At 48.8% G+C, this 26880-nt stretch overlaps 1 protein-coding gene across 1 annotated transcript in view; it reads right to left on the reverse strand.

Moving 5' to 3' along the window:
• LOC119458340 (neuronal PAS domain-containing protein 4-like) overlaps positions 1-26880 on the reverse strand; it is a 150563-nt gene that overhangs the window by 4643 nt on the left and 119040 nt on the right. The window contains 6 exon segments of the mRNA XM_037720174.2: positions 527-1807; positions 2355-2508; positions 5775-5881; positions 19805-19860; positions 19862-19990; positions 24505-24699. Coding sequence (XP_037576102.1) covers positions 613-1807; positions 2355-2508; positions 5775-5881; positions 19805-19860; positions 19862-19990; positions 24505-24699 — 1836 coding nt within the window. The 3' untranslated portion in view covers positions 527-612.

Raw genomic sequence — 26880 nt, forward strand, 5'->3', positions numbered from 1 at the left:
CCCCATGCATTGAAATCGGTAACCGCAAGGGTGCCGCAATCCTGTTATTCTGTGCAGGCGCGCAGGCGCCGACAACGAGATGCGATTCAGACGAGACGTGCAATAAACGCGATCTTGAGCCTTTCTTAGTATGGTGGCGCCATCTACTTCAGGGGCCTACAAACTCATCCTTTAACACCCATAAAGCTTACATCAAAATGTTATAAATAGCCATCGGATCTTTCTGAAATATATACGGAATGAAATGCTCGTTTTCGCATCATATTCTGAATATGTTTAGCGTTACAATAATGAAAGGTAGCAACAGGTCGACGCCTTTGCGGTTGTCACTTGCTCAATATTTCCTCTAGAATTAGTGCACTAATTCTACGCTCTGCGGACGAAGGCCTCTCTGAAGATAACTGAAGCATGGCGCAGGGAACAGAATGCATTATTTGCGTTTATACGTAACGCATACATATACTGGTTCACTTGAGCTCAATGTGGATGGACTTCAATTTTCTATGAACAGCCAAGGGTGCCTCACCCGGTCAGGACTCGACGGAAGCAGGTTCCTCAGGAATTGCCCGGTGTCCCGGCTGGGGTTGCGGAAGGCACGCTCCAGTTGCCGCGTCAATGCCACCGCCGGTGCCACCTAAACCAGGAGGGCCGGCGCCGCCCACCGGCCGGTGCCAGTAGGGATGCGGATGGTGGTGATGAGCCGCGGCCGCAACAGCTGCCGCGTGAGCCGCAGCCGAGGCGTCCAGAGCGGCCGCGGCTTCCTCTTCGCTGCCAGCTCCGCACGGCGCCGGTAACCGTGGTGGGGCGAAGGCGCCTCGGTGGTAGAGGAACCCTTCTCTGAGGTCCGCCGAGCTCTGCGCCGCAGCCGCCGCTGCAGCTGCCGCGGCCGGCCGCTGCGTACGGTTCCTTGCCGTCGGCGAGTTCGAGCGTTAGGCTTAGCTCCAGGTAACGAGGGTAGTAGGCGGGTGGTTCCAGTGGCGTCGGGTACTGCGCCACGCTTCGAGCAGCCTTCGCCACCTCGGGGTCGTCCAGGGACATGTACGTGGGCCGCAGGTAACCGGATCCACCGCCAGAGATCAGTTGGGACACGTCTTCCGTGTTGGTGGGCGTCAATGACTGTTCCACGTCGGCCAGCCTGTCATCAGGTAGCTTGGTGGGGGCACGAAAGGCCGCCGGAACGGGAGCTGTCGCTGCCAGGACCTGTCCGGGACCACCGTAGTAACCGGAAGGAAGCAGCGGAGCGAGTTCCGTGAACGCGCCGTAGCTTGGCCTCGGGGCCTTGGGAAGGGTCGGACTGTTGGTGCTAATATTGCTACTGCCGCTCACGCTTCCGCCACTGCTGACGCTGATGCTGTGACCGGGTGACGCCGGTCTCTTGAGTCCGCCGGAAGACGAGGAAGACGGTGACATCCACTTCCGGTGGTCGGGCGAAGGGATTGGACTGTTGGTGCTTGCACTTGCGGAAGCTGTCGCCGCTGCAGCACTAGTTGCGACGCTGCTGTAAGGAAGGCCACTGTGGTGCGACGGACCACCGTACTGGAGCACACCGGGGTGGTGTTGTGGATGATGGGGCACCGGTGCTCCGTTGAGGTGGTGGGGCAAAGCGTACGGCGAGTGTGGTAACGGTGCTTGCGGCATTTCCCGCGGTGGTGGAGGTGGTGGAGGCGGTGGATAGGGCATCACGGGCGTAGGGTAGTAGGCCGGCAGGCGCGTGGCTTCGTACGCAAGGCCGTAGTGCATCTTCGAGTGCAGGGAGTAGTACTGGTAGAGCCAAGAGTTCGCTCGCATCACGGCTGCTTCCCGTTCACTGCAAAAAATTAAGCAATGCCGTTATTATATTTCACTTGGAACACCTAACAAGAGCGCTTCCTGAATTAGCATATCAATCAAATTTTCTTCCAGTTCTTCCTTTGCAATTCAGCTCGTTCTTCTTGCCAAAAAGATACTATAAGGTATCATGCTTAGTTGCAAGAATTACATTTTGGTAAGTGCGGTGTTTAATTTCAATCACTGCGCGCATTCAGTTTCACCGTGACCTGGTATCGTTAAACATGTGTGTGTGTGGTATTGAATTTACAAATTTTCATTCCAAAAGTCCCAAGAAGGTGTTTTTCATCAAGAGGTGCGGTGATGCCTTCGTTAGACTAAGCTAGTCCGTCTTAGAGGTCGTCGTGTACCGTAAGGTAGAAAGATGCCCTACATCAAGTTCTCTCTTTTTCATCCATGAGTAGGAACCTGAGAACGAACGCTTAAAGTCGCGTTTTATTATTTTTCCGTTGTAGAGTAATGTCATCGCAATTTTGTATACACACGAGCGAGTGAGGGAATATAAGGACTAGTATCTGATAGCTCACCTGAGAACTTGGTTGGTGCACACAATGACGGGCTGTTGGGAGCTGTCGGAGCCATCCTTCACCTGAAGCACGGCGTGCACCCACAACCAGCCCGAACGACTTGTCTGCAGGCGAACCAGCAGGATGCATGATCGTTCTTGCTCCGACTGCGTTACTGCAATTGTCCAAGGTAACACAGTTGTGTTAAGCAAACTAACTTCCGGCGTTCCACGTGGATGGCTGCATGCAAAGCCACTGATATCTACAACACACTCAATACATTATTCAACAGTGTGCGATCTAATATATTGGGTCCGATGTCTACCTCTTAGCCTACAGCGAAAGAATAGGTCTCCTTCATGAGCATACATGTTCCTCACCATTATTATCAAACAATTTGGTGATCTTGGCAATCTACGGCATTAGAAATTTTCTGCTATTACACGGCACCTTATAACGCATGCTTTATTAAAAGCAAAAAGGAGAGCTTTAGGAACTAAACGGTTTTTCGCAAACTCAGGGCTCTTCTACGTGGTTCTGCATTATCTTATGAAGCTTATAAAGGCAGCCTTGTTGGTCACATAATGTCTGTATACACCTTCAAGACAAACATTAAAATGCGTGCCGTCTGTGACGATGCAAGTGTGAGACAAAAAGCTGCAGTGAAGCGTATTCATATTGAATCCGATAAAAGCTTGGACACAAGTGTTCCATTCTACAAATATTATAGGACAATACCTCCTGCCAAATGCTATGTCTGAACAACATTTCATTGCGAGTGGTCGTGTTAAGCTGAAACATCTGGTAGTCTGAGCGACGCAGCGTTCTCAGGTACGTTACGTCCCCTGTGGATTGGATGAACGTTGTCGCATTTTTGCTTCGTTTTTATATCTGGTCATGTACAGCCTACAGGTAAAATATTCGAAATCTGTAAATACACGCAGATTATCGGATAGTGACTATTCAGTTCAAGGACCGAATCGAATCGGTCATTATTTGACTCGTTATTCGACAGTTTCGAACATTCGCCACTCTCAGACACGTATTTGCATTTAACCACTGTACTAATAGCACGGAATTCAGGATCTTTCAACAAAGGCTGTTTTGGAGGATGGCTGGTTATGAAACGTACACGTGGTACCCCCATTCAGGAGAAATGAACTCTTTTGTTTTATTTGCATACTATACGATGAGGGCCAAACGCAAGAACGCTTGTCTACCGAGCCTTTCGTACACAGTAAAGAACCACAGGTCGGAAAAAAATTATCGGGAGTCCAGCTGAACGGCGCACCTTAAAATGAAACTGTGGTGTTCGCACGTAAGACTCAGATTTCTTTTTTTTATTATCATTATTATTTGAGGAGGACACCCGGATGGAGAATGCGCGAATTCAAAATGCACCCCTTCAACGTGACACCTTACCATATTTTCGATACGTCCTTTGGCATTTAGGCTTAGTGAGGGAAGCACGATTGCTAAGCCTAACAAAGGAGCTTCTCGCTTTACGAGCAACCCACGGGCCACATTGATCCAACAAAAAGGTTTAATTTCTACTGTCAATTGTCTTTTTGTCTGTTCTGGGGATTTCAATAGCTCCTACATCAGGCACCTCGCGAGTACGCACTCAAGCCGCGATCCCAAACAGATGCGCCACAACAACTGTATAACCAAATGCCGCATCGCCTTCGCACGTGCAAGCCGCCACACCAGCGGGGTAGCGTTATAGCAGTCCCAGTTACACACGGCTGCTGTTGACCCCGAGCACGCAAACCGTGGGGCGAGGCAGCGACTACTTATGCGCGCATAAGACGCCCCCCATAAGGACCCTCTTGTTTTTTCACTACGCTAAGGCAAGCAGCAGCACGTGCGACCACCCACTCCCTCACCACCTTTCCTCGCGTGTACATTCTTTTTTGCAGGTCTGCTGCTCCTCGCGTGCGCCTTCGTACGCCTACTTCCACACAGCGTCAGCGCCGGCGCGTACGCCGAGTTCCTGCCTCCGAGGCGGCAACCTCTTTTTTTTTTTTTTTTCTTGGTCTCTTTTCGCATCGCGCCGGATTCGTGATACGGCCGTGCATCTAAGAGGCCAGCTCCCTGAGATGAGAAGAGGGAAATCAAACAAAGAAAAGGCTGGGAAGCCTGAATGAGAGAAAGAAGGGAACCGGTTGCTCGTGCATATTGCCGTTTGTCTGTGCTCGCCACCGCTCGCTATATAGTAGAGAGGCAAATGGCTGGCTGTACGGATACATAGCTGGGCCCAAAGATTGCGCGGGGCTCTATGTATACCGTGGAAGGCGGGGAGGAACAGTCGTTCGTTCAGAACCAGAAACGGAGAAAGAGGGAAGCCGAGAAAAGACCGAGGAGAGAGGGAGGGTAAGATTGGGATCGTGCGTATAATTTCTCGCTTAGATCGCGTCACGCCCATGGCTTCTTCTTCTTCTCTTAGCCAACGCGCACCCCCTTCGTGTGTATTCCTGCCATTTTTTTTTCTTAATCTGTACATTTTTGTTTCTCCGGTCCTCTTGTTCCTGCTTTTCCTGCAGTCTCGTTGCATTGGTAGTCGTTTCTTTTATCCTTCCCCCCTCCTGATTTTCCTCGCCTAAATTTGCACGCGGGGTGTTTGCGCGTGCAAGAGAGCGAGCTCTGGTGGACGAGCCCTTCGTTCTCTTCGGGGCCGACCAGCGTGGCCAATAGGAGAGACGTCTGGCTGGCGACTATGGTCACTTAATAAGGAACCCCCCATGCCCTCCTCTTTTTAAGAAGGAGGCGGGCGGATCTCCAGGGCGGATCTTGCGAGATGCGCGGTCCTTGGCACTGTCTTTCTGTTCTTTTCTTTTGCGTATGTCCCTGCTGCTGCCAGAGCCGGATTCGTCTTGGTCGAGTCGGAGTGTTTAATTTACCCCCCATCTCTCTTCTGCCTCCATGGCAATTCGTATCTCGTTGTTGCTGCCCGCCGGACTGCTGCACCTGTTTGCTTTGAGGCTCTTGAGGCATCGTCAAACCTACACATGTACTCGTATATTTGCTTGCTTTCATGAAATTACGTGAGCTTAATTACATCCGCGATGAAACGGGACATGTAAGTCAAATTGTAAACCGGAGGTTCTTGTCGACATGCTGCATCATATCTAGCAGTGACAAGGTTGGGGAACACGGCGACTCCAACCCATTCTCAATTACATCCTTGATTAAACACAAGCACCGCGAGTCGAATTCTAGACCTCAGGTACATACCAGCCTCCTCCGTGTGATCAAGCAGTGGTAGCGTTATGAATCAGCGACCTCAACCCGTTCCCAGCAATGAGCCTCTCGTCGACAACGCATCGATTTCGGTCCACAACTGGTCATTCACAGCATCTAGATTCGATGTTGTAACTAGTTTTCTGCACGATGAAATTGCGAACATCTTCGCAATGGTATGTCAGAATGCGGTATACTCACTGAGGCGGTGCTTGGACTGTGCTTCCCTCAGGTGCTCCCAGTGTACCAGCTCATACCAGGAGATGCTCTGAAGGCTGGACTTTTGGTAACCCAGATGGAACTCGCCGCTGTAAAAAGGACAACGTAAAATATGTTTAAAATACGGTCCCTTGTCATAATGTTGTTGCCCGTTTTGTGAACGCAATTTTCTGAGAGCTTCCGAACACGCAATGACACAACAGTTGATCTACACGAAACCCTTAGCATTTTTCGGCATATCAGAAGTACGTGTCACGAGAAGCTGCCAAGAAAACCGAAATACGTGTCACTGTTCCAATATCTGTACATGTTAAGATCGGACGTGTTACGTTATCAGGTTAAGCAGATGTTCGAATTGATGGCTTTCAGTATCTCAATGGGTCATTTGAATAGCGAGTACCAATCATCCAAGGGCTCCCCTTTTATATGCCCACCTGGGCACCCCACAGGAGGACTAAAATCTCCGGTTAGCATCGTTTCCAATTCCATTCAATCTCCTTCGCGTTGAGCGTGCGATGGTCCGAAGGTGCGCCTTTCGCCCTCATTGTTATAACAATGAGGGATTAAGGTAAGTAGACAAACAGACAAGAAAGAAAAACGACCGAAATGTGATAATACGAATGCTCATTCGCATTCAACGTTGCTTCCCGGTTTTCTCTAGGTTAGGCGACGGTGATTGCTGCTCACAAAGCGCCAGTGAACGAGTACCGACGCACGTGCACGTATGAGCGCGAAATGCAAGAAGACTACAGATAATTCAGTGAGCTGGCTATAGGAGATCCCAGGCAATCATCAATTTTTCTATCTGCCTATTTTTTCCTTAGCACGAGTCCAATCGGCCACCCGGGAGCCATCGAGCAGGAGCAAAGGCTTCCCCGTGAATGGAGGCGTAAAATTTTCACGCGCTGCTACACGCATACGCGCACAAGGCCTGCCACTCACAGACCTCCGACCGACGAGGCCGATCCATTCATATATCGCCGGAAATCTCGGCCGGCGTATCGAAGCCGCCGCCGCGCATATACTCACTACAACGTATAGTGTGTATACGTAAGCGCGCACGTTTCGGCTTTGATCAAGCGTGCATGCGCGCACGAACTCTGCCTGCCCACGCGCCCCCGAGAAGCGCAGAGTGGCAAGGCCAGTGTCTAATGCACGAACTGCGCACGCGCTTTGCCATCCCCGGCGCGCGATCGTGTCGGTCGCTTCATAGCAGCACGGGAGCAACGTGGCCCCGGCGTCAGCGCATTATATAGTACATCGGCAGGGCGAGAAAACGTTGCAGCATCCGCTACAGTGGCGTGCCAGAAGCAGTCGTCTTCGTCGAGCTGCACGTCGTCACGCTGCTTTGCTTAAGGTTACAAAGGCACCGCAAGGTTACCTGTGGCCCCGTTGAGCGCCATCTCAGCACAGCATAGTCAGAGAAGGTGTCAGAGGTCGCTGCGAGTGAGCGAATGTGTGCCTGGCCACATAATGCTGCTTTTCCGGGCAATGTATGTACTTACGTCCGACTAACTTCTGGTTTCTTGCTGTAGCAGGTTCAGCTTGTTCAATAACTTTATCTTTAGCCTAATAGAGTAAGTAGGAAGACGCATGCAATGTTCCACGGGGCACCACTCTACCCGCTATGTCGGCAAAGTAAAATTTACGCAGAAGTAAAGTGACTTTTGTTCAAAACGGTTTGTCCTGTTGGTCATGTGAAGTACATGGACAGTGCATAGACCGGTCTAACTTTTTAGGTGTAATTACCCTCGGCTACTTGCGGACTTCGCATAGACACAGGTCGAGTATAGTCGGAATTTATATAGAAACATTAAAGCACAGGCTACCCACATTTTCAGGCATATCATTTATAAATATTTAAAAAATATTTGTGAGAGTAGAAATGTGTTTTTGGACCTGTACGTACAGCACTATCTTGGAGAGGATTTATGTTTGTTATTTAGGCTTGCATCTGCTATATAAGCCACACGTTAATGATCACCGAAGTCGGGAAAAGCAGCAACTCAATGGATCTGGCAGTACAAGTTCACCCCTGCCGTCACTTATCATGTGTGATCATATAACGGTTCCAAAAAGTTCAACGCGTAAGAAAAAATCGCGCTTCATGAATCAATGCAACGTATTCCTTTAATCATCCGTTTCGCAGTCATGATGGTCTGCTCAAAATTGAAGTCGGTCTGTACACCAGAAGTGCACTATTCGTTCAGCCGCCACTGTGTTGGAAGAAGAGTGGCTGCGCACCGTCCATTTTCAGAACAGGATGTGCGCATTCATTTGTGAACATTCGTACGCGCGGTTCTTCGTCGTTCAAGGCTCAGTGTTGCTTATAAAAATTGTTGTATCTGGCTTGATTGCATTCTCTGGGCCACGTGTGCTTAAACTACCTTTTTTTCTGCACGTTAATTAGCTGCTGCACCGAGTTTATGCCACGCTTTCATCTGCGATGTAGTGTGACCTCGAGTTCCAACCTTAGTCCTAGATTGAAAGGGCCTTGTACATAAATGAATGAATACGTCACTTTTTATTACGTTGTACATCCTGTTTCTCGTTTCCCTTACAAAAGAAAACAATTGGTCATGTTTATGGCAGCGTACTTTGGATTTGAGCCATTCCTTTCAGCAAATGTGATCACCCGAGAACCCTAGCTATGTTTTCTCGCTCACATCTAGTTAATTTTAAGCCCCCCCCCCCCCCCCCCCCCCCCCGCGGTGTCTTTATGTTCAGAAATTATAACCTCGTTTGTAAGCACAGCAAAGCTTCCCTCATACAATATTAATTGCTGCTCTTTGCAGCGGTTTCCCGCCACAAGTAATTAAGTTAGAGGGGTTGAATTGGCAGTTACCCAACCGCGCTCAGTGTCTTGGAACGCGTAACAGATACCTACTTAACTATTTTGCTTCGGACATACAATTACTCCTCAGAGGAATGAGGAGCAACATTTATACGAAAGAAAGACAAAAGCAAGTGGCAATCTTGACCAAATTGCACATCCGGGTGCGACTCATGATTCTTGGACGCGGGCCTCCGTCTCCGCATTAGCTACTCTCTCTGGCATGCATGCGCACTGCATACGTCAACATCATTATACGTGCATAAAAGGCGCAACGAAACTTCTTCATGGACGCTAATCCGCGTGAAGGATGTTTATATATACTTCGTTAGCCCTGATTCATTCTGCCATTCCTTTTTCAGCTGCCGTCTATGTTCCTGCACGAACCAAAAGTGGCAGAGTAAGATAAGTGTGGTAAACATAAGTTTGGAGATATTCTGGTAGATGAAATTGGAAGCAAAGAAAGTAAATAACGTTAGGCGGTTATTGTTAGCATGCCCAAAATGCAATTTGAAGTATAGTGCTTCACTGACACAGCATGACCTTGACTGGCCACAGCATGAGAGAGATAGAATACCATGGAGATGGAGAAGCATGTTCTGCAGCGAAAAGCCATGAACTTACAACGCATCGAAATGCCGGCTTGCATATCTTGCAGAACTTCAAGACATGATAAACATTGGCCTACAGCACACTTGCACTCGGGCCTCTTATCATCCAATAAACGGCGTAACTATAAGCACCGTGTGTGGTCCACTTATACGTGACCCTATATCACTTATACCAAACGATCAACAGTAGTTGGCTCTCCCAGGATTTCGTGATTCAACTGCGCGCTATTCTTAACAATGAGCAATCATACGTGCTCTCCAAGAGATAATATGTGCGAGAAGCATGGTAGAATCCACTACCGTGCTTTTTGTAGCGATTAAATAGATTTAATCCGTTATCTGCTGTTCGAGCCACATTAGAGCGCATCACAACGCTTTATATCAAAGATGACGCAAGCAGCTTCGTACGGGGTTCTGCGGGGCGCATAGCTATGAGGCCATTCCGCGCCGTTAAAAACTCGGCCACGACCACAACGAGGTTCGATTGCCCCTAATCTGGACGTGAGCGCCGCGAAACGCTCCCGATTGTGAACATCGGATGGTTAGGTCGTTACCGTCGTATATATGGCGAACGCGCCACCGCTATAATGTACTACGTGAGCACATTAGCACAGAATACCGTCTTCGTGCTCTCTAAGTCGTCAGCCAAGTACAAAGGAAAAAGAAAAGAATTCGTGCTCATTTTCACGTATGTGCGAGGCTCTTTAAGTTGCTCGTTCCTTCCCGGCACCCTTAATGGAAGTCACGTCCGAGCTCTTCGAAAGACTGACCGCGAACACACACGTCTCTGGGGATGCTACGCAGCCCAACTGTACGCCGACTGTGGCGGCGTTATACGCTGGCCGAAATTCGCGTGAGCCTTTGCAGCCAGCGAAGGTGCATACGCTCGCATCGCTTCAGGGCGGGTCACTATGGTCAAGCGTTCCGTTTGCCGACCGAGTCGGCGGTGTATATACGTATTATACTGCGTACCTTCCGTTCCTTAGCTTTGGTCGCGGGTTTGCAACCCTTCTTTCTCATTCCTGCCCGGGGGCCATGTTTACTGCCAGGTGCATCACTCGCCGGTTGTTACACGTCCCGTTCTTTTATAAAGGAGGCCCCAGCGGCCGTCCAGATGCGTTGCGCTCATTAGCAGGAGGAAGAACTGGAGGAGGTTGAAGTCTTAGGCTTTCAAAAAAAAAAAAAACAAAAAAAACGGCGGGGTGGCGAGGAGCGTGTCGGGCCCCGACGACGAGATGCGAAACTTCCTCCTTCGTGAGCGCCTCAAAGGGCGGCCGAATCATCCGTGACCGGGGCTTGTTCATTTGTCAATGTCCGCCGCCGAGTGGCTATACGTATACGCATAGCACGCTTCAAGATTCTCCGGCATCGAGCTCCCGCTCTTCAAAGCGTCCCCGCCTTCTTTCATTTTTTTTCCTGGTTCGGACGCCTCTCTGGTTTGCCCGGCGTATCGCGTCCACTAAGTGGCCGAAGCGAAATGGGCATCGCTTACACGCGAGGTTTGCTCGGAGCGGTAGAAATGAAGCTTCGACAGCGCCTCCTGGTGTGCAGCTTGGCAGAAGTATCTGCTTTCCGGTTGGGAGTCATAGATATACGTATGTGCACGGTGTGTATGCCTAACGACAGATTGGCGATGAAGACGCATTTAGAGGCCGGCCGACGACTAGAAGCCTGCTAGCTCGTGCTCCAATTTCAGCTCATCTGTGATCCGCGTTCAGCATGTTAACCGCTGACAGTCGCCGTGTCTTATTTGAGCGAGGCCATCTTTAGCGAGCATTTCGAATGCGAGACTGTATTCCCCGGTTGCTCTGCTATGCCGGTCCTCGCAAGTCAGCAAGCTGTCTTGTTGACGCTCCTTTGATGACATGACGGAGATTTAGACTGACGGCAACCTGACGTTTTGCCTTTGTATCTTTGTTCAAAGCGGAGTGTGAATGGGCAGCTTTCAGAATTCCTCGAAAAAATTATTAATGCTGAATTGTGCTGTGAATTGTAAACGGCAGGCATTTCCCCAAAGGAGAAATGTCGTAGTGCGCATTCGGCTGGACAGCACAGACACATTGTAGAATAACTTTATATCAGAAGAGTTTAATTACTTTGTATTTTTAAATGCCAACCTATTTGCCCCTATTAGCCAATACGGACGGCAAAAGCGAATGACTCCAACAAAACTAGCTTGTAAGAACTCATGACAAGCCAGAGCCCGCATATCAAACTTTCAGTGTGACATATCGGCAACTTAAGCAACCACAGCAGGTTACGGATCGTGGGATCCGAGCAACAAAAAAGGGGGCCCCTTCATTGTAGTCAATGCGTGCGTTCTGAAATATAAGTGTTCATTTAACACTCAAACATGGTACTCAGAATGAAGGACCATTGTGCGGCCACGTTGAAGGCCGCGTGGTGAGGTATCGAGGAAAATAAAGTGCTCCCGATAATTTTTTTTTTCGTCGGCCCTGTGTGGTCACGCTGTTCCCGATTCTGTTCGAGCGAGCTTGAAAAGCTAGAATAATTTCATTCCTCGCACGACCAACTCTTTTCTTGCTTCTACGAAAAGGAGGCCATTGATGCCAAAATGTAAAGACACCCTTCAAATGCGTCATGCCATCCTTTAACAGTCTCCCTCAAATTCAGCTCGTCGCTATCGATCGGCGCACGTCAGGGCTCGCGGCGAGCACCGGCTTTCTTGACGAAACAATTACGCATCTCTAGGAGTAACGACATGCTACTGCTGTCCACGCGCAACGCTTCGCGTATACTGCAGCGTCACGCGGGGTAAAGATCGCGCCCGTCCAGAGGCCTCCATCGCCTTGGAGATCCAGGCACCGCCTTCCAGGGTACCACAGCAAACTCCGTGGTTCGCAGAGGATTAACCGGACACGCTCCAAAACAATGGACGTGCGTCTGATGAAAAAGCGATTCTCATCATCGAGACCGAACACGCTGTAAGAGGCGGCTAGATGCGATACCCGTGGAGGGCTACAGAGGAACGAGGACGAGTGAAAATGGAATAAGAAGAAGAAGATGGCGTGGCTAGTTCGTGGCATGCTCCCGGCGCACGTCTTCTCTCATATCCGGGAGCGCGCTTTCTCGCGGCGCACCGCCAACATGGCAGCCGCGCTCCGTCATGCCGCGTCACGAAAGAACGCGGCCGTTGCAGAGTGCAAGGTGGTGTATTGCACGGTAGTATACGCGTGGCTTAGAAGCCCATGTCAGCCGCAACGCTTCTGTTGAGCCGAAATTAAAGCAGGACAAGTGGGGGAGGGGTTGGAAACTGCGGGATCTGCTCCTGCGGCCTGCAGAAGATTATAAATTGTGCATTCTGGGCAGGCAGCCATTCTGGGCTTGTTTATGTGAATACTTGGAAGGTATTAGTTGTGCAGAGCACGGGCTGGTACATGTGGTCTTCTAACAGCGGACGCTACGGCCTCTTTCTGCATCGTCGAAAGCCACGGGATGTCGCGAAATCCTAGCAAGACTGATGTCCACGGGACCATATAAACTTGATGTAACAGTGATCGACGGAGGAAAGTCTCAAACTGCAGCCACGCTTTCGACTGGAGGACTTGATGCTGTCGTCGAGATGTTAGCCCTGACGAAGACATGTTGGGTTTTCGAAGCTTCGGTTCCAGCCTTGGGCATCCCTTATTCGACCACGTAACGTCGCCAAGATTATTCATGTCACAACCTGTATGTCTGAGAGTGAAACTACAACCATGTCTGCACCATGAGGTCGACAACGAAGTACAGCAACCTTTGTTCCGTCTTACCCGTACGAACGAACAATATTGTTACAGCATTTGAGTAAGTTTGTAAGTTTCGGAACCAGGAAAAAGCATAGTGTTCTTAGCGGCAACTCAAAATAGATTTTTCTTTCTTTGTCAAGTCAGCCAGAGAAAAGTGCAGTGAAGTACCGTAATGCACGTTCCGGGACACGTCATATAGAGCAGAGTAGATTTTCAAGCTATTTATAGCTTCTGCACATTAACAGTATAGGCTCGGTACAGCCAAGACGCTAACATTTCCATCGGTGACATTGACCCTTTGTACATATTGAAGGACACCTGTGACATATTTCTTTGGCACGCACCTTTAGAACACTCTTCTTCGCTGCGAGTTCCCTGCACGAAGAGCTCCGTGGGAGCATAAACGCTGCCCCTTCTGAATGGATAATGACTCTTCGCACTTGAGAGGCTGCGCGAACCGATGAGAGGTGAGCCCGAGATTTCTATCGGGTCAATAAAAGTAGTGCGTCGAAGTATTTAGGGCACATATTCATTCCAGTGTTTTTTGGGGAGACATCTGACACCCAAATACAGCAACGTGAGGGCCCTGCAAGTATATGCGTTGACGCTACTGATACATCAGGGGCCCGCACGCTGGCGCCTTTCCCACGCATTTCCATCTGACGCAGGCGTTAATGAGAACGCTTTAAATGCATCCCTCTTTCTATCCTTCACCGTGATCCAAAAAGCGCACTCATCTACGGGCTCCCATTAGCAAGACCGGCACGGGTCATCGGACACAAGTAGTACGCCACATGTTAACGTGCCAAGGAGAAGTCGAAATGAGTCCATCGCCGGCTCATAGACTCGCGTTCTAATTACGTCACGCCAGACCCTAAGAGTTACTCCCGGCTGGCGCTACAGATACGCGTTGTACAAAGAGCGCGCTCGATAACGGTATCGGGGAGCGTGTAGAGCAGTACACGTGCGCGGAGGTGGTCGCGGTATGATTTACAGCGCGAAGCTCCCCGGCGGCGTTTGGAGCCAAATTCGTGAGCACGCGCTTTTTTCCTGGTGCTACGAGCGCATATATTCGCCTGGTTCGGGATCGATCCTGCGTCGAACAAGTTTGTTCACCGCTGAGCAACGCCCCTCCGGGCGAAGCAGGCCAGGACGACGAGAGTATGGAGTTGATCACGATTTGGAAAAGCAATCGTCACGACGAAGCAGTATACGGGTGCACGGTCAAAGAGCGTGCCCGTCATATACCCGTGCGAAGTAGCCAGTTTAGCAACGAGCTTCTCCTATATGGCGTCGCCAATGCCAGTGCTACCGTTAACTACCGCGTACGCACACGAAGTATATATCTGGCCCGAGAAGGGTGCTTTGGCTCGGCAAGTGTAGTATCAGGCAGTACGGACGAAGCAGGTCTATAGAATGAGGAGTTTAGCCACCGAGAATGCTACTAGTTCGTGCAAGAGGAATCGATCATTGGGCGCACTGGCCACTTTTAATGCGTGAGCATTGGAGTGTCAAAGTGGAAAAGGGTATATATATATATATGAGGAGTGAGCTCCTGAACAATACTTTGCAATCAGGTGAGCCCGGTTAAAATCATGAATCGGGGACCTCAACGAGGTGCGCCGTAATGCCGACCCATATCTCCCACGTTTACCGCTAAATCGCCACTGAATTATTGTGCTGCCGCGCTTATGGTGATATGTGCATGATTAGTTTGTCAGACTGCTGAGATATTGTGGAATAAAGCGAGAATCACCTTTATATCGATCCAAACATGGTTTGCCTCCGTGTACTGGTGTGAAGGACTTAGTTTACTTGCGGCAGCACTGGAACTTCAGAAGAGAAGTGTTTGGCCTCCTCCTAAAGCTTCTTAAATATAGCGACCTAATCGGTGAGTGCTAGCGTTTATCATTACTTATTAAACGGCACCAATAGCTTGATGTCGTTGGTATACGCTCCGTTGGTACGGCGTTCGCTTGGTGGAGCAGTGAAATTTCACCTCTCTTTCGACTTGTTTATCTCTCATGGGATAGCGTTATCGACAAGCGTCACGCTAACGCTGCGTTTAATCTATATGGCTTTAATTCCGCGATAGCGTGAAGGGCCCCGTGTCGCAGATAATCCGGTGTCGGCGTCGGCACCGTAGCCGGCGTTGGCGTGCCGTGAGTGAAAATTGCCCTATACATTTCATGCGGCACTAAAGTTCTTCTGCAATCACTACAGTTGCTCAGACCTTGTATTACATTCGTTACAAACTTATTCCTCGGAATTATGAGAATGACAGTCCACAAACAAATGCCATGAAACAAAACACCGACAGCGCATGTCCTTTATGTTAAATCTTCTGCGACTGAAATACTAAAAGTGTGAAACAATAACAGAAGATCGCCACACGCAAGAGGTCGAGTTTCCACCAGAAAGCTCTCCTTCGTGCATTGCGTTCACCGCCAGCGTTTTTCAGTAAACGTTGCTGTTACATCAGCTGCAGTTGCCGGGAAGCATAAGAAGCAGTCAGGGATATTTGAATGCTATCACGTTCCACTCTTAGAGGCAAAGCTTAAGCTTCCTCCATTTTTTTTTAGTCCCACATAAGTAACGAGTAGATGACTGGCCCGAGCCTGCCTTGCCTTTGCAAGGCCAGTATCATCTTGCTTATTCCCCTCCTCTTCCTCAAACACAGTTTAAATACATGCGTTTTGCAATAAAGTACCGCTTTAAAATTTTCCTTAGGCGAATGACAAGTGCGCAGAATTCTCCGTGATAAACTACGCAATATAATCTGTCGCGTACTTCTTTGATGAACATATGTAGGTCGATGGTTAAAAACTTCTGGTGCCGGGCCAGAAATGACGCACGCACAGGCTGCTGTTAGCAAAGAAGGGTTTCGGTGATGACAAACGCTCGCTGCTCTCGTTAACACCAAGCACAAATCTGGAGGTTCGCAGTTCACAAGCAACGTCAGCGTTGGTCTTTACTGAAACCAACAGATTCATAGGATTCAGACTCCGTCTTTCGTCACACAAGGCGAAATAATTCGTGCCGCGCGTATTCGAACATCCATCACAAAAAAAAAGTGTAGCGTGTTCCTGAAAATAACAACAGCAAACGACACGATGTCTCGAGTGACAGACGGCGTAAGAGGCCTTCATCAGCGAGATCCTGATAAGTACCTTCAGCTTGCTGAACTATAACGCAGAAGATCAGGACAAAACACCCAATGCCACGGGACTTTAGCCCGTCACATACGATTCACGTTCTTTTTACAGTCCTGTGGTTGAATTAAAACAGAGCGAAGAGGCTACAAGGCCAACCAAACATTGTCTCGAAAACTGCCAAAGTCATCGAAGGCATAGTGACCCGCTCCCACTGCACGCCGGTCAATGGATTTGTCGCCTGTCTAGCCTTTCAACACGCATTCGTAACTCCGCAAACCATTCGCAGAATTTCTTGCTCGAGGGGTAAATGGTAAATGAGAGACACCTACATTTGGACACTCCTTGTGGGACGTCAACGCGACAAAACGGTATCCTCCGTTTCTCGAAGTGCCGCGCGCTCAAACTAAACTCCCGGCTATACAAATCTTCTTCTAGCGGCGTCAACTTGGTCCGCACGCCGCTAATTACGTCTCGTAACTCACGGCTCACGTTCTGGCGGTAGCGTCGCGGCGCTATAACGCGAAGCGGACGTGGCGCGTAAATCTTGCCGCCAATGGGGTTGCCCCGTCGGCGACCCTCTTCTCAAATGCAAATCACTTCCTCGTACACACGCACACAGCGGGAGCACAATGGCACGCCACCCACCCAGGCTACTTTTTTTTTTCAGGACGTTGCGCCAGTCGCGCTTTAAAAGAAGCCCTCCTCAAATGTCGGCGTACCCGCGCGACACACTGTAACAGAGCGCAGCTGCCGCTACTCCCGCTTTTTATGGGGTTTCTAGGTGCGCTGCCCTGGGCTGTATGTGAGGCAGCAGAGGTACGTCGTATAAGCGCAGTTGCTCGCTTTTGCAGCTTCTCCGCGGCGATGCGCTCGCAGCCATTATTGCGGCTGCGGGCCACAGAATCACGAGTCGGGTTTCTTAGAAAGCGTGCGAGGGGGTGTAGGCGGTCGTACGCTCCATACAGAGTCAGCTAAAGAAGTGAAGAAGTTTAGAACTAAGAACAACGAAGTAAACGAGGAAATTCTAAATAAATAAAAAAAGAAGACGGGGAAATGCGAGGATAAAGAACGTTCTCATGTTTTATGCCATGAAAACGAAAAGCCTCCAATGAAAACAGCACAAGAATTTGAAATCGGGAACATTAGGCCGGAGTGAACGACGAATGGGCAGTCACGAACGTGAAAAACTAGTGATGACACGGACATATTTGTTTACGTTATTTCTGGTATTACCACTTACACGCACTTTCACTTTTGTGCATGTCGCCAATGAGAAATTTGGAAGAATGCACATGAAGCCAAGTATACTATCTTCTGAAGGAAGTTCTTTACGCATTAATGTACGTTTTGAGGGTATGCGTGGAGTACCAGCCTTACAGATAAAAGGAGAAATGGTGGCCGACGAAAGAACGCCATGAACATGAAGACACGAAAAGCAAGACAGCCTTGCGATTCCTGAAACTGCTATGTTAGGACATGCTGGCATAATGTAAGCCCCACTTTGTGCTAATCTTAAAGTTACGTAAGCAGTGGCCCGACTTTCAAACTAGTGTATTTTAAGCGCTTGTCAAAACCTTTTGCGCGAGCTCGTGCCTAAACGCATGTCTCCATGAGTGGCCATCCAACCGTCCTGTTTATTTCACCACATGTCTGCCGACCGAAACCTCAATGCAGTGCTGTCGTATGGTTAGTTTTTTCCTCGAGATTGTATGTATTCCCGTTATTCCGAAACAAGCACTACAAATGCGCTTCTACATGCTGTAGAATCTACGCAGAAATAGGCATGACACTATCAAAAGGCGAAACGGCCGTACTATTATAGTGTGGCAAAAGAAAATTTTGTAAGGAGGAGCACTCGAGAGTACATGCACTTTCTAGAGCAGGGCGAACCAATAGCAGCACAACACACTTGTGCTTGCATGCAAACACAAGTACGGCTTCGAAGAACGTGCAGTCTACAAAGCGGAGCATATAACTTCTTAATGCACTGAGTGCTGCACACTTGATTTGCTGATTGACTAGTGCTCAATCTCGCAATTATTCAGGAGCCTGAAGTAACTCTTAAGCAACGACAAGTATGAAAACGGGACGAGGGCTTTTTGTATCTCTCACACTATTTGATACTTTTTTTACTTGACTACTTCATGGCATCGCATTCATTCCCGTTTAATTTCATGCGCAAAAGCACGACTGCAGAAACGTAACATCTACTGCGTTTTCGGCGCATTAATCGGGTAGATCATTTCCTGGGCACGTTGCGTTGCCGGGCTAAAGTGCCCAAACCTCCACTTGCGTTGCTCTTTCTTCGGGAACCCTTCGCGATGCTTCTGTAAACGAGATCACCTTTCTTCGCGCTTCCGCAGGCTGCTCCTATTCTACGCCGAATTCCTGCTTTCTTCTGCCTCCGCATTCACCGCAAGCGGAAGCACAGACGCGTGTCGAAAAAACGCAGGACGTCTGCGGTAGTCCGGAAGCGAGCAGGCACTTTGATTCGTTGCAGTTGTAATTGTGTTACGTGGTCGCTCTTCGCTCTCTTTCTTTCTTCTCTAGTTTTCACGAGACCACTCTCACAGTTCTCGAGGAAGCACGCTCCTTCTAACACTTCAGTGACAAGATTGCTTTATCCGACTGGAGAAAATGGTTTGCGTGTTTTTTTTTTTACAACCAGTTATTCTTTAAACGGCCGTTCACCCAGGCATGCGGACGACTGAATCCGAGAACTAAGCGATGCTTCCAGGAGCTGCATATGTAACAATTTTCCTCTTCGGGGCAACAGCGACTGCCAATCCACAGTGAAGAGGACAAAGCTGGTCCCTTACTCTTTCTTCGTTCGAGTTCCCAGTTACGCTCCTTTGTATTTACTGAATATGCGCCAACAAGCCCAGCTACAAGTACCATGACGAAGAATTTGTAGTATACGTATACATGAACAGTACGGAAGATTGCTCTAGCAGAGTTGTCGTTATTCTTTCTCGAAGCTTAATTGTGGCATGAAACTTGGTTGTCACAGATAACCTTTTCCTCGGGATGGTTTACATCCCAAGTCTCTCTCCATCGATGACGCGCATGACATCTCGCAGAAGAGCTTCAATAGTTGCTATCGTTATCCATTATTCGGTTTTACAACACTTCCAGTGGACGATGGCGGGTGCAGCTAGGCAATTGCACATACTTTCTTCTCGAGATTCATGTGTACATTTTCAATTTATGTGGCAATGTTTGATGATGATTTGATGAGCCCAATGGCGCCAAACTGGGCAACGGATACCCCCCCGTTGGCGGGAAAAATTGGCTTACCAAGCTCCCTTTTGGGAAGGCTAGCTTTACAATGAAGAAAAAGAACGTTGACCTCTTGAACCACGTGAACAATTAAAAAAAGTCAGCATTGTTCTTTGTCTCGTGGATCCGTGCTAAACTGTACTAAAATAAAGCTACCGCCAATGGTGCTAGAACAATTTCAGCAACCGGTTTCCCTCTGGTATCCCTATGAAAAAAGAAGTAAGCTCCACACGACACGTGGTTTCACGAGGTCAAGCCCTGATATTTGCCCGCTTTACCTAAGGGAGATCAACCTGGGCCACGTGCGCCACGTCTGCCTTGCCATGGCTAACCTGTCCCTTTGACATGCACTAAAGCGATGACAACAATCGGATGTGTGGGTACTCACTTCCTGTCCAGGTGTAGGAACTTCATGTCCATGGAGTGTATGGAAGTGAACACGGACTGTGGATCCCTGGACGACGCACTCTCGCGTCTCGGGCATGGCGACGGGAGTGCACGTGGCCAGGAACACGGGCTCGTTGCGGCTGCACAGCGGCAGGTAGGACACGAAGTGGCCCTGCACCAGAACCACCTGCGGGAACGTGTGAGAGACCGGGCGTTCAACGAACAACCGCGCAAAACAACCCGAAATACAGCCTGCGTAACACACAGGTTCACCTCGTTTACATATGTACGAAAGTGAGCCTGTTAATTATTCACATGATTCAATGCTAGACGCGCGCACGAGTTACATCGACAACGCTGCTTGTCGGCACAATCGCATCCTACTGAAACGTTCGATTTGTCATTCCAATAATTGTGTATGCCTTCCGCGCATTTGTTTTTGCGAAATATAAGTCGATTCTATATACATTCCGTGCAATCTCCATAAGAATAGTACGGAAAGTATATAAAATTATTGAACTGCATGCGCAACGATTCTGTATATGGGCTTATCATTTGCCGAGACACTTGGAAACGATGCATAAATTTAGGAATAAGCAGTTAAACAGTAGCCGATCCATAGGCAGGCAGTATGGACGTTCTCCCATGGGCTCAAATTCCCGTACAACTCGAAAAGCTATGTGAAAGCGAACTCATTAGCAGCTGGTATGCAACCCGCCCCGCGGACTCAACATGCATCAACAAACACTCCTGTACGAAAGAAAGTGATGCTCGTTGCCTCAAGTAAGTAAAAAAAAAACACCCCATGCGAAAAAAACTTGCAATAAAATGGTGTACGCAATCGCAAAGGAAGCAATCATAAGGGGCCAGTCTCCCCAACAGCGTGTTGCTTACAATCGGGCAGTGGCCGCTAGAAACGTATAGAAACAAGCTTATCAGTGGCCGTCATTCAGCGCGTAGCACAAGCTACAGATGCTTCGAGAAACACTGTTCGCCACGCGAGATTGAAACCACGGCAGTTAAGAAGAAGAAGAAGCATGTACGCAGTTCCGGCGACAAGGGTCATTCGGGGCAGCCGAGCGGAACAGAGGACGATACGCGGAACGCCTCTCCATTTCTCCACTCGCTCGTATGCAGAAGCGAAACGAAACGCGGCTGTGAATAAGAGTGGCCGGCGATGGCCGATGCATCTCAGCCGGTGCAGAAGAGCAGCGCTCCTCTTTCTTCCCCTCTCGAGAACGAGAAATCAATGCCGTCTTAGCCGGAGGGGCGGGGATGACGCGAAGAGAAGAGGCATGCAGACGACGAACACAAGAACAGCAGACGACGAGCAGAAGAGCAGCAGACGACGAGCAGTAGAACAGCAGACGACGAGCAGAAGAACAGCAGAAGGAAGATTGTTTCGTTCCCAGGGATGGAAACGGCTAGACTATAAGGGCCAAGAGAGAAATCCTGGCGTGTACAAAAGAGTTTTCTTCCTTTTCTTCTCATTTTTTAGAAAAGCAAATCGCACGCTGCCTTTTGATTGTCTTTTCTTGTTTTGGGGTGGGGGCAGGGTCATCTGTAGGCCGTTCTCACTACCCTAGTCCGCGTAGACGGCATCGCTCGGCCCGCCCTCCCCTTTGGCCCACAGAACAGGCGTGTGCTACAGGCATTGTTGCTTGTCGTCTGCGGAGAGCCACCGCTGATCGTTTCGTTGGAATCACCTGGTGTTTCTCTCTCGCTGGTATTGAACCACCGTACGGACTCATTTCTCGTACGCGGAATGCGCCGTTGACTGCTCTGAAGTCCGGATGTGAACGCTCTGTCTCTGTTGGCGATGCCTGGTTGTTGTGTATATACCACAAGTGCCTGGGAAGGAAACGCGGCGGCTATCACGTCTCGGTTGAATATTCTCGTAGTATTTTGCGTAGCCGCTGAACATCTGTACCGCGGGAGAGCAGAGGATCCTGTTTTTATTCTGGCCTACCATTGCGCATGCGGTTAAGCTAGCGGTTTTGTTTACTTTACTTTCGCAGGTTCGGCATTCCATAAATGCTTTCAGCGTAACTTGTTGCCGAATTCAGAAAAGTAAAGGCGGGATATTTTTTTACACGAACTCCTATGTTAATCTTTCTTCTAGGTTAACATAATTTCTCTTGGATATATGCTCCACTATTTACGTTTATCCCATGCCTCCCATTTTCCAATTATTAAAACGAAAAATACACATCTCGTTGTTTACTAATGTACACAGTGCCAGATAATATCGCAGTCGTCGTGGTGGATTCAACATTGTTACAGAAGCGCGACAGTGGCGCTAAGCCTTCCGCACATTTTGTAAGCCGGAAAGCTGTGACACGAGTTAGCCCGCTACGATCTGTTGTCGACCTAAACCTTTCAATTGCAGTCCTGGCAGTCTTTCAAGCGCACTCATAGATATGAACTACCTCGACCACAAGTTCCCCGAATCCACCCTATGCTACACGTGTTATGCGATGCGACCGCAGGTTTTGTTCCTCCAGAGAAAACAGTCATTCACCACACGCTTACCGCCTCGTAGCACAGAGTGCACGCGTGGAAGCTTCCGCTTTCCATTTCTTCGCATTGCGAAAGCTTTCGCACTTCGCCTCTACAACGAAAACTCGCCGTGTGTGGGTTGTGACTATCGTAACAAACAAAAAAAAAACAAAAAAAAAAACAAAAACAGTGACGTCAGTCCCAGGTACGCGCTCACATGCCTTCCACTTGAAAGAACGATGACGAGAAGAAGACAAGGCGCTTCTTCCATTGTTGATGCTTGGAGATGGCAGAGGTTGTGGTGGGAAAACGAGCTTTCAATCACCCCTGGATCGCAAGGATCGGTTCATGATGTGCCCGTCTTCTATCGCGTTCGTCTGCCTTGTGTTTTTTCTTGTACTTTTTTTATGGGTGTGTATACCATCAGCGTGCGTGCGGGTGCTTGGAGTTGGAACAGCCCGCGTTATAGCGATAATAGCTGGCTAGTTCATAATACAATATCTACCAGCTCTCTAGAGGCCTACATCGTATGTACATATTGCGCATTTAACCGAAATGTCTCATTTCGCCTAAGCATTGTCAGGATATAGAAATATATGAAGCTTCGTTTCTCTTGGTCCTCTAACGATATCTAGTGAGGCCTCGGCCTGTAGTTTTCTATTTATTTATTTTTTCAATTCCCAGAAATCAAGTATACCATTTTTAATACCCCAGGACCAAGGCTTTTTGGGGCTAGATAAATAAAAACCGCATATTTTATTCGATGTATCAGTTTACACCGCCTCCCACCTGTATTGGCATTTTCGAGTTATCGTCGTCAATAAATGACAGTGCCTTATCATGCATCCCTGATAAATCGTGGTTCTTCGGAACCATAAGCTTGTTAACGTTGGTCGCCAGTGTATACAACGCACACAGTATACTGAAATGTACAACTCTGCTATTCTTACGCGAGCCACTCGGCAAGCGCTGTGATTCTTTAATTTCATCGCTATACTATTCCAATTGCATACAAGCAAGGCAGCAATAAACAAAATGACTGACGGTTGCGCAGTTCGTTTTGCGATTCAAAAATGAAAAAAATAGAATGCGTTCTTCTTTCGAAGCAGGAGAACTCCTGGACAACTCCTATCCCTACAGCATCAGGATTGGTTTGAATTTGCTCTGAACAATTCTAACGTAAGAGCTTATTGTGAATTCCGCCCCGGATGTCTAGCACGTTTCGAAACGCCGAATCCTCGCACACGTTGCCACTGCTTCAGGAAAGCGATAATAGCGAAGCGCCGTGTACAAGCGTCCTGCCACGGGAAATCCCGGCTACCGTGGGGCTTCCGTGAACGGACCTCGGCGGATGGCTTCAATGGAGCTGTCAGTGAACTTGGCACTTCCACGCCGGTGGAGCACCACGCATTCTAGTGGATGAGTACGGGCACTTCACACACCCTTCGTGGAGCTTCCTTGTAGTCCAACCGCGTTTACGCGCTTGGAAAGCGAAACCAAGCAATCGAAGTGGCAATGAAGGTAACGGTGCATGCCTTTACATGGTGGCAGCAGAAAGCATTGCCATAAGCCGATGCAACAGCTTGTGAGCGACAGCGTTTGAACTGCGACGACGCGAAACGCGTAGCTATAGCAGCTCTACAGTTGTGACGTTATTCGAGAATCCAGGAAAGTCGCAAGACGCATGACGTCGAATACCGCTGACTAACAGACGCAATTTTATGCGAACGCGAAGCGCATGACTTAAGGAAGGCGACGAGCCCGCAATTGACATCACAATTATGAGTAAACGAAGCGGATATCAGGTATAATGACTAGCATCTTGACTGAGGCTTGACTAGCATTCTTCTTTAAATCGAGGCGATTTACGTTCGAGTATTTGGTGTCACTCACTCCGCAGGGCTATTCAGATAATTCTGACCGGCGGTACGGTCCTGCACGTCTGCGGTAATCATGTGACGCCTTTTTTTTTTCAATACACATTGTCATATTTAACTGCGTGTGGAAGTGTCCTGCTGCTCTGCAACAAGACCTCGCGTGCCAATAGTAACACTTTATTCAGTCGAGGAGTGCATGCCGCCGTATCCCGGCTACTCATCGCCTGTATCGCGAAGCGCATACAGGCGATGAGTATATACGGTATACAATATCATATATACCGATATATACGGCACACAGTATCAAGTATCAACAGGGACGCACCTTCTGGTCACCGAAGCGCATCTGACGGCGCGCGTTGCGCGACACGTTCATGCGGCACAGGAAGAGCCTCGTGTCCGGCTCGTGGTGCAGGACTCCCAGGGGATTCGGGCTTCGCATCAGCTCCGCCTGGATGGCCTGGTGGTCCTGCTTCTCGATGATGTCGTACACGCTATCGCCGTGGATCAGCAGATCCTCCTGCGAAACGGGACGGCAAAAATATATACATACGGACCCAAATCGCAACTCGACATCGTGTATAAAGTCCATTTTGATTCGTAACGAGCGTGGACTGTTCTGGTGCCACGATAGCAGTGTGTCACCCTGTTTTCGATAAGGACTAACGTTAACGACTTCAATATGTAAATTTTATGCATCTCGGGTTACAGTGTACTTGATTGGCGAGATCTAATTCTTCGACGTCCCAAATATGCGGACGGCTTTATGTATCGCGCCAGTAAATGCGCCCTAAATGCTTTTGCTTCCTATTATAAGCAGACCGGTTGTGACGTCATGGGGAAATCTCCAACAGGCTACATTCCAGGCTCATAGGTCGTAATGTGAGGCGGCGCCTTTGCGTCTCGATAACGCGTTCCACGATAAAGGAACTTGAAGAAACGAAACCTTATACACCTCCCTGACACAGTAGGACGCGACGGCCTTTTTATTACCGGAGAGCGTGGAAAGAATTTCAGCTAGGCAAGAGTCTATGCAGCAATAATGACGTCCGATTAAATCTTGGAATTAAGTACAGGTTCGCTTATTTAGCCGTGCAGTAGCAATACATGTTGGAGAAATCTTCAGGAAAAAGATACAGGTCAGCCAGCACGTTCAAGATAGAATGTGTAACAGGCACCAAGATAACGAGTAGTGGCTGTATCCGTATACTTGAATCTCATTCGGAAAATACAATCAAATCAACCACTAGATGCACAGGTCACCCACTATAATTATGAGAACGTTTAATTAGAGACAGTCGTGCCCAATGAAACATTTAAAAAATAACCGTTCCTTATTCACGGCCAACAATTTCATATAAAGCCTGAATTAGGGTATGTAAAAGTGTTTTAGTAATGTCCCACTGCACGAATTTTTTTTAACAGATTGAATGAGGAAGTGATCCCAATAGCATGACGAAAATGTTTGACGATTTCAGGGTTTCCTGCACTTTGGGCAATCTGACGCATTCTTGCACAATGACCTTTACTTAATTTCTTGTTTCTCTCCTTACATTTTCCCACATGACATGCGGTAATATTACAACAGGTTGGCCTTTTTTCGCATTTTTTAAAATCTTTGTGGTACATTTAGTCGTACTTTGACAGTACTTCCTGCCAAACAATGCCGTTCAACATCAATGGTTTATTTATCTCTTTTTCTCCGTTGTGGCAAAGGCTGTTTTCTTTTTTAAGACAATACACAGAGCACAATTCAGCCGTTCCCATGTGTGTCGTTGACTACTGCGAATCACGCGCGAGCCTCGTTAGCCAAATTAATCGCAACGTCCTTGGCTCCTTCGCCTGCTCATAACCTATGACAAATTGCTAGCGAGTAATGCGACTTATCAGCGAGGAACTGCGTTCTCCGAGCTGATCCAATGCGCGTGTATACACCTGTATACAAAGCAATATGTACACGCACTAAAAACGAGGACGCGTTATCTACACTGCTGCCCGCGTTCATTTTTCGCGCAGAGACAACCGCACCGCTTCACTCGGGGTTGGTTTGTTGTATCTCGGCTGCATCTCGAGTGCGCTAACGATCCCGCGGCCAGCCGCCGCAGCAGCCGCGGTATAGGGGGCGTGCGTGAGCGAACAGAGCGACCTCGGCCGGCACTGCCGTTTACCCCTATGCTTTTCGATGACTGCGGGGCGCTAGCAGAGACGCTGTCGTAGGCAGTAGTACGCGGCGTAGGCAATGCGTACACAAAGGCGTGCACCCATTTCTTTGCGCCTAGAAATTTTGCCGGGAGCGAGGCGTCTAGGCGTCCGACTATGCTGTATAGTATGGCAACATCCCCCGATATGTGTCTACGGCGGCGACAAATTTGGCTCTCTATGGACAAACCTTGTCGTTCGTCGTGTGTACTGCTGGGTTAATGGCGAAGTGACATGAGGCGTGAACGCGGACACGCGCAGGCATGGCAGAGAGGAAGGCAAGAAATCAGCAAGAGGCTGTTTGACGCCGCAATTTGGTAATTCACTCATCGCCAGTGTTTGTTTCCGCCATCCACACGAAACCTGATGCAGTCAAGTCAGCTGCTTCAGGTGATTTCAGTGCTCCCTTAAAGTAAAGGCAGTCTATATTTGAAAAAGCCATTTCGCGGAATGCTTTGATCTACTGTGAGCTACTGCATTCCAACTACTTTTCATTACGCGA

The sequence above is a fragment of the Dermacentor silvarum genome, chromosome 7 (genome assembly GCF_013339745.2).
Source record: "Dermacentor silvarum isolate Dsil-2018 chromosome 7, BIME_Dsil_1.4, whole genome shotgun sequence".
Classification (NCBI taxonomy): Eukaryota; Metazoa; Arthropoda; class Arachnida; order Ixodida; family Ixodidae; genus Dermacentor; species Dermacentor silvarum.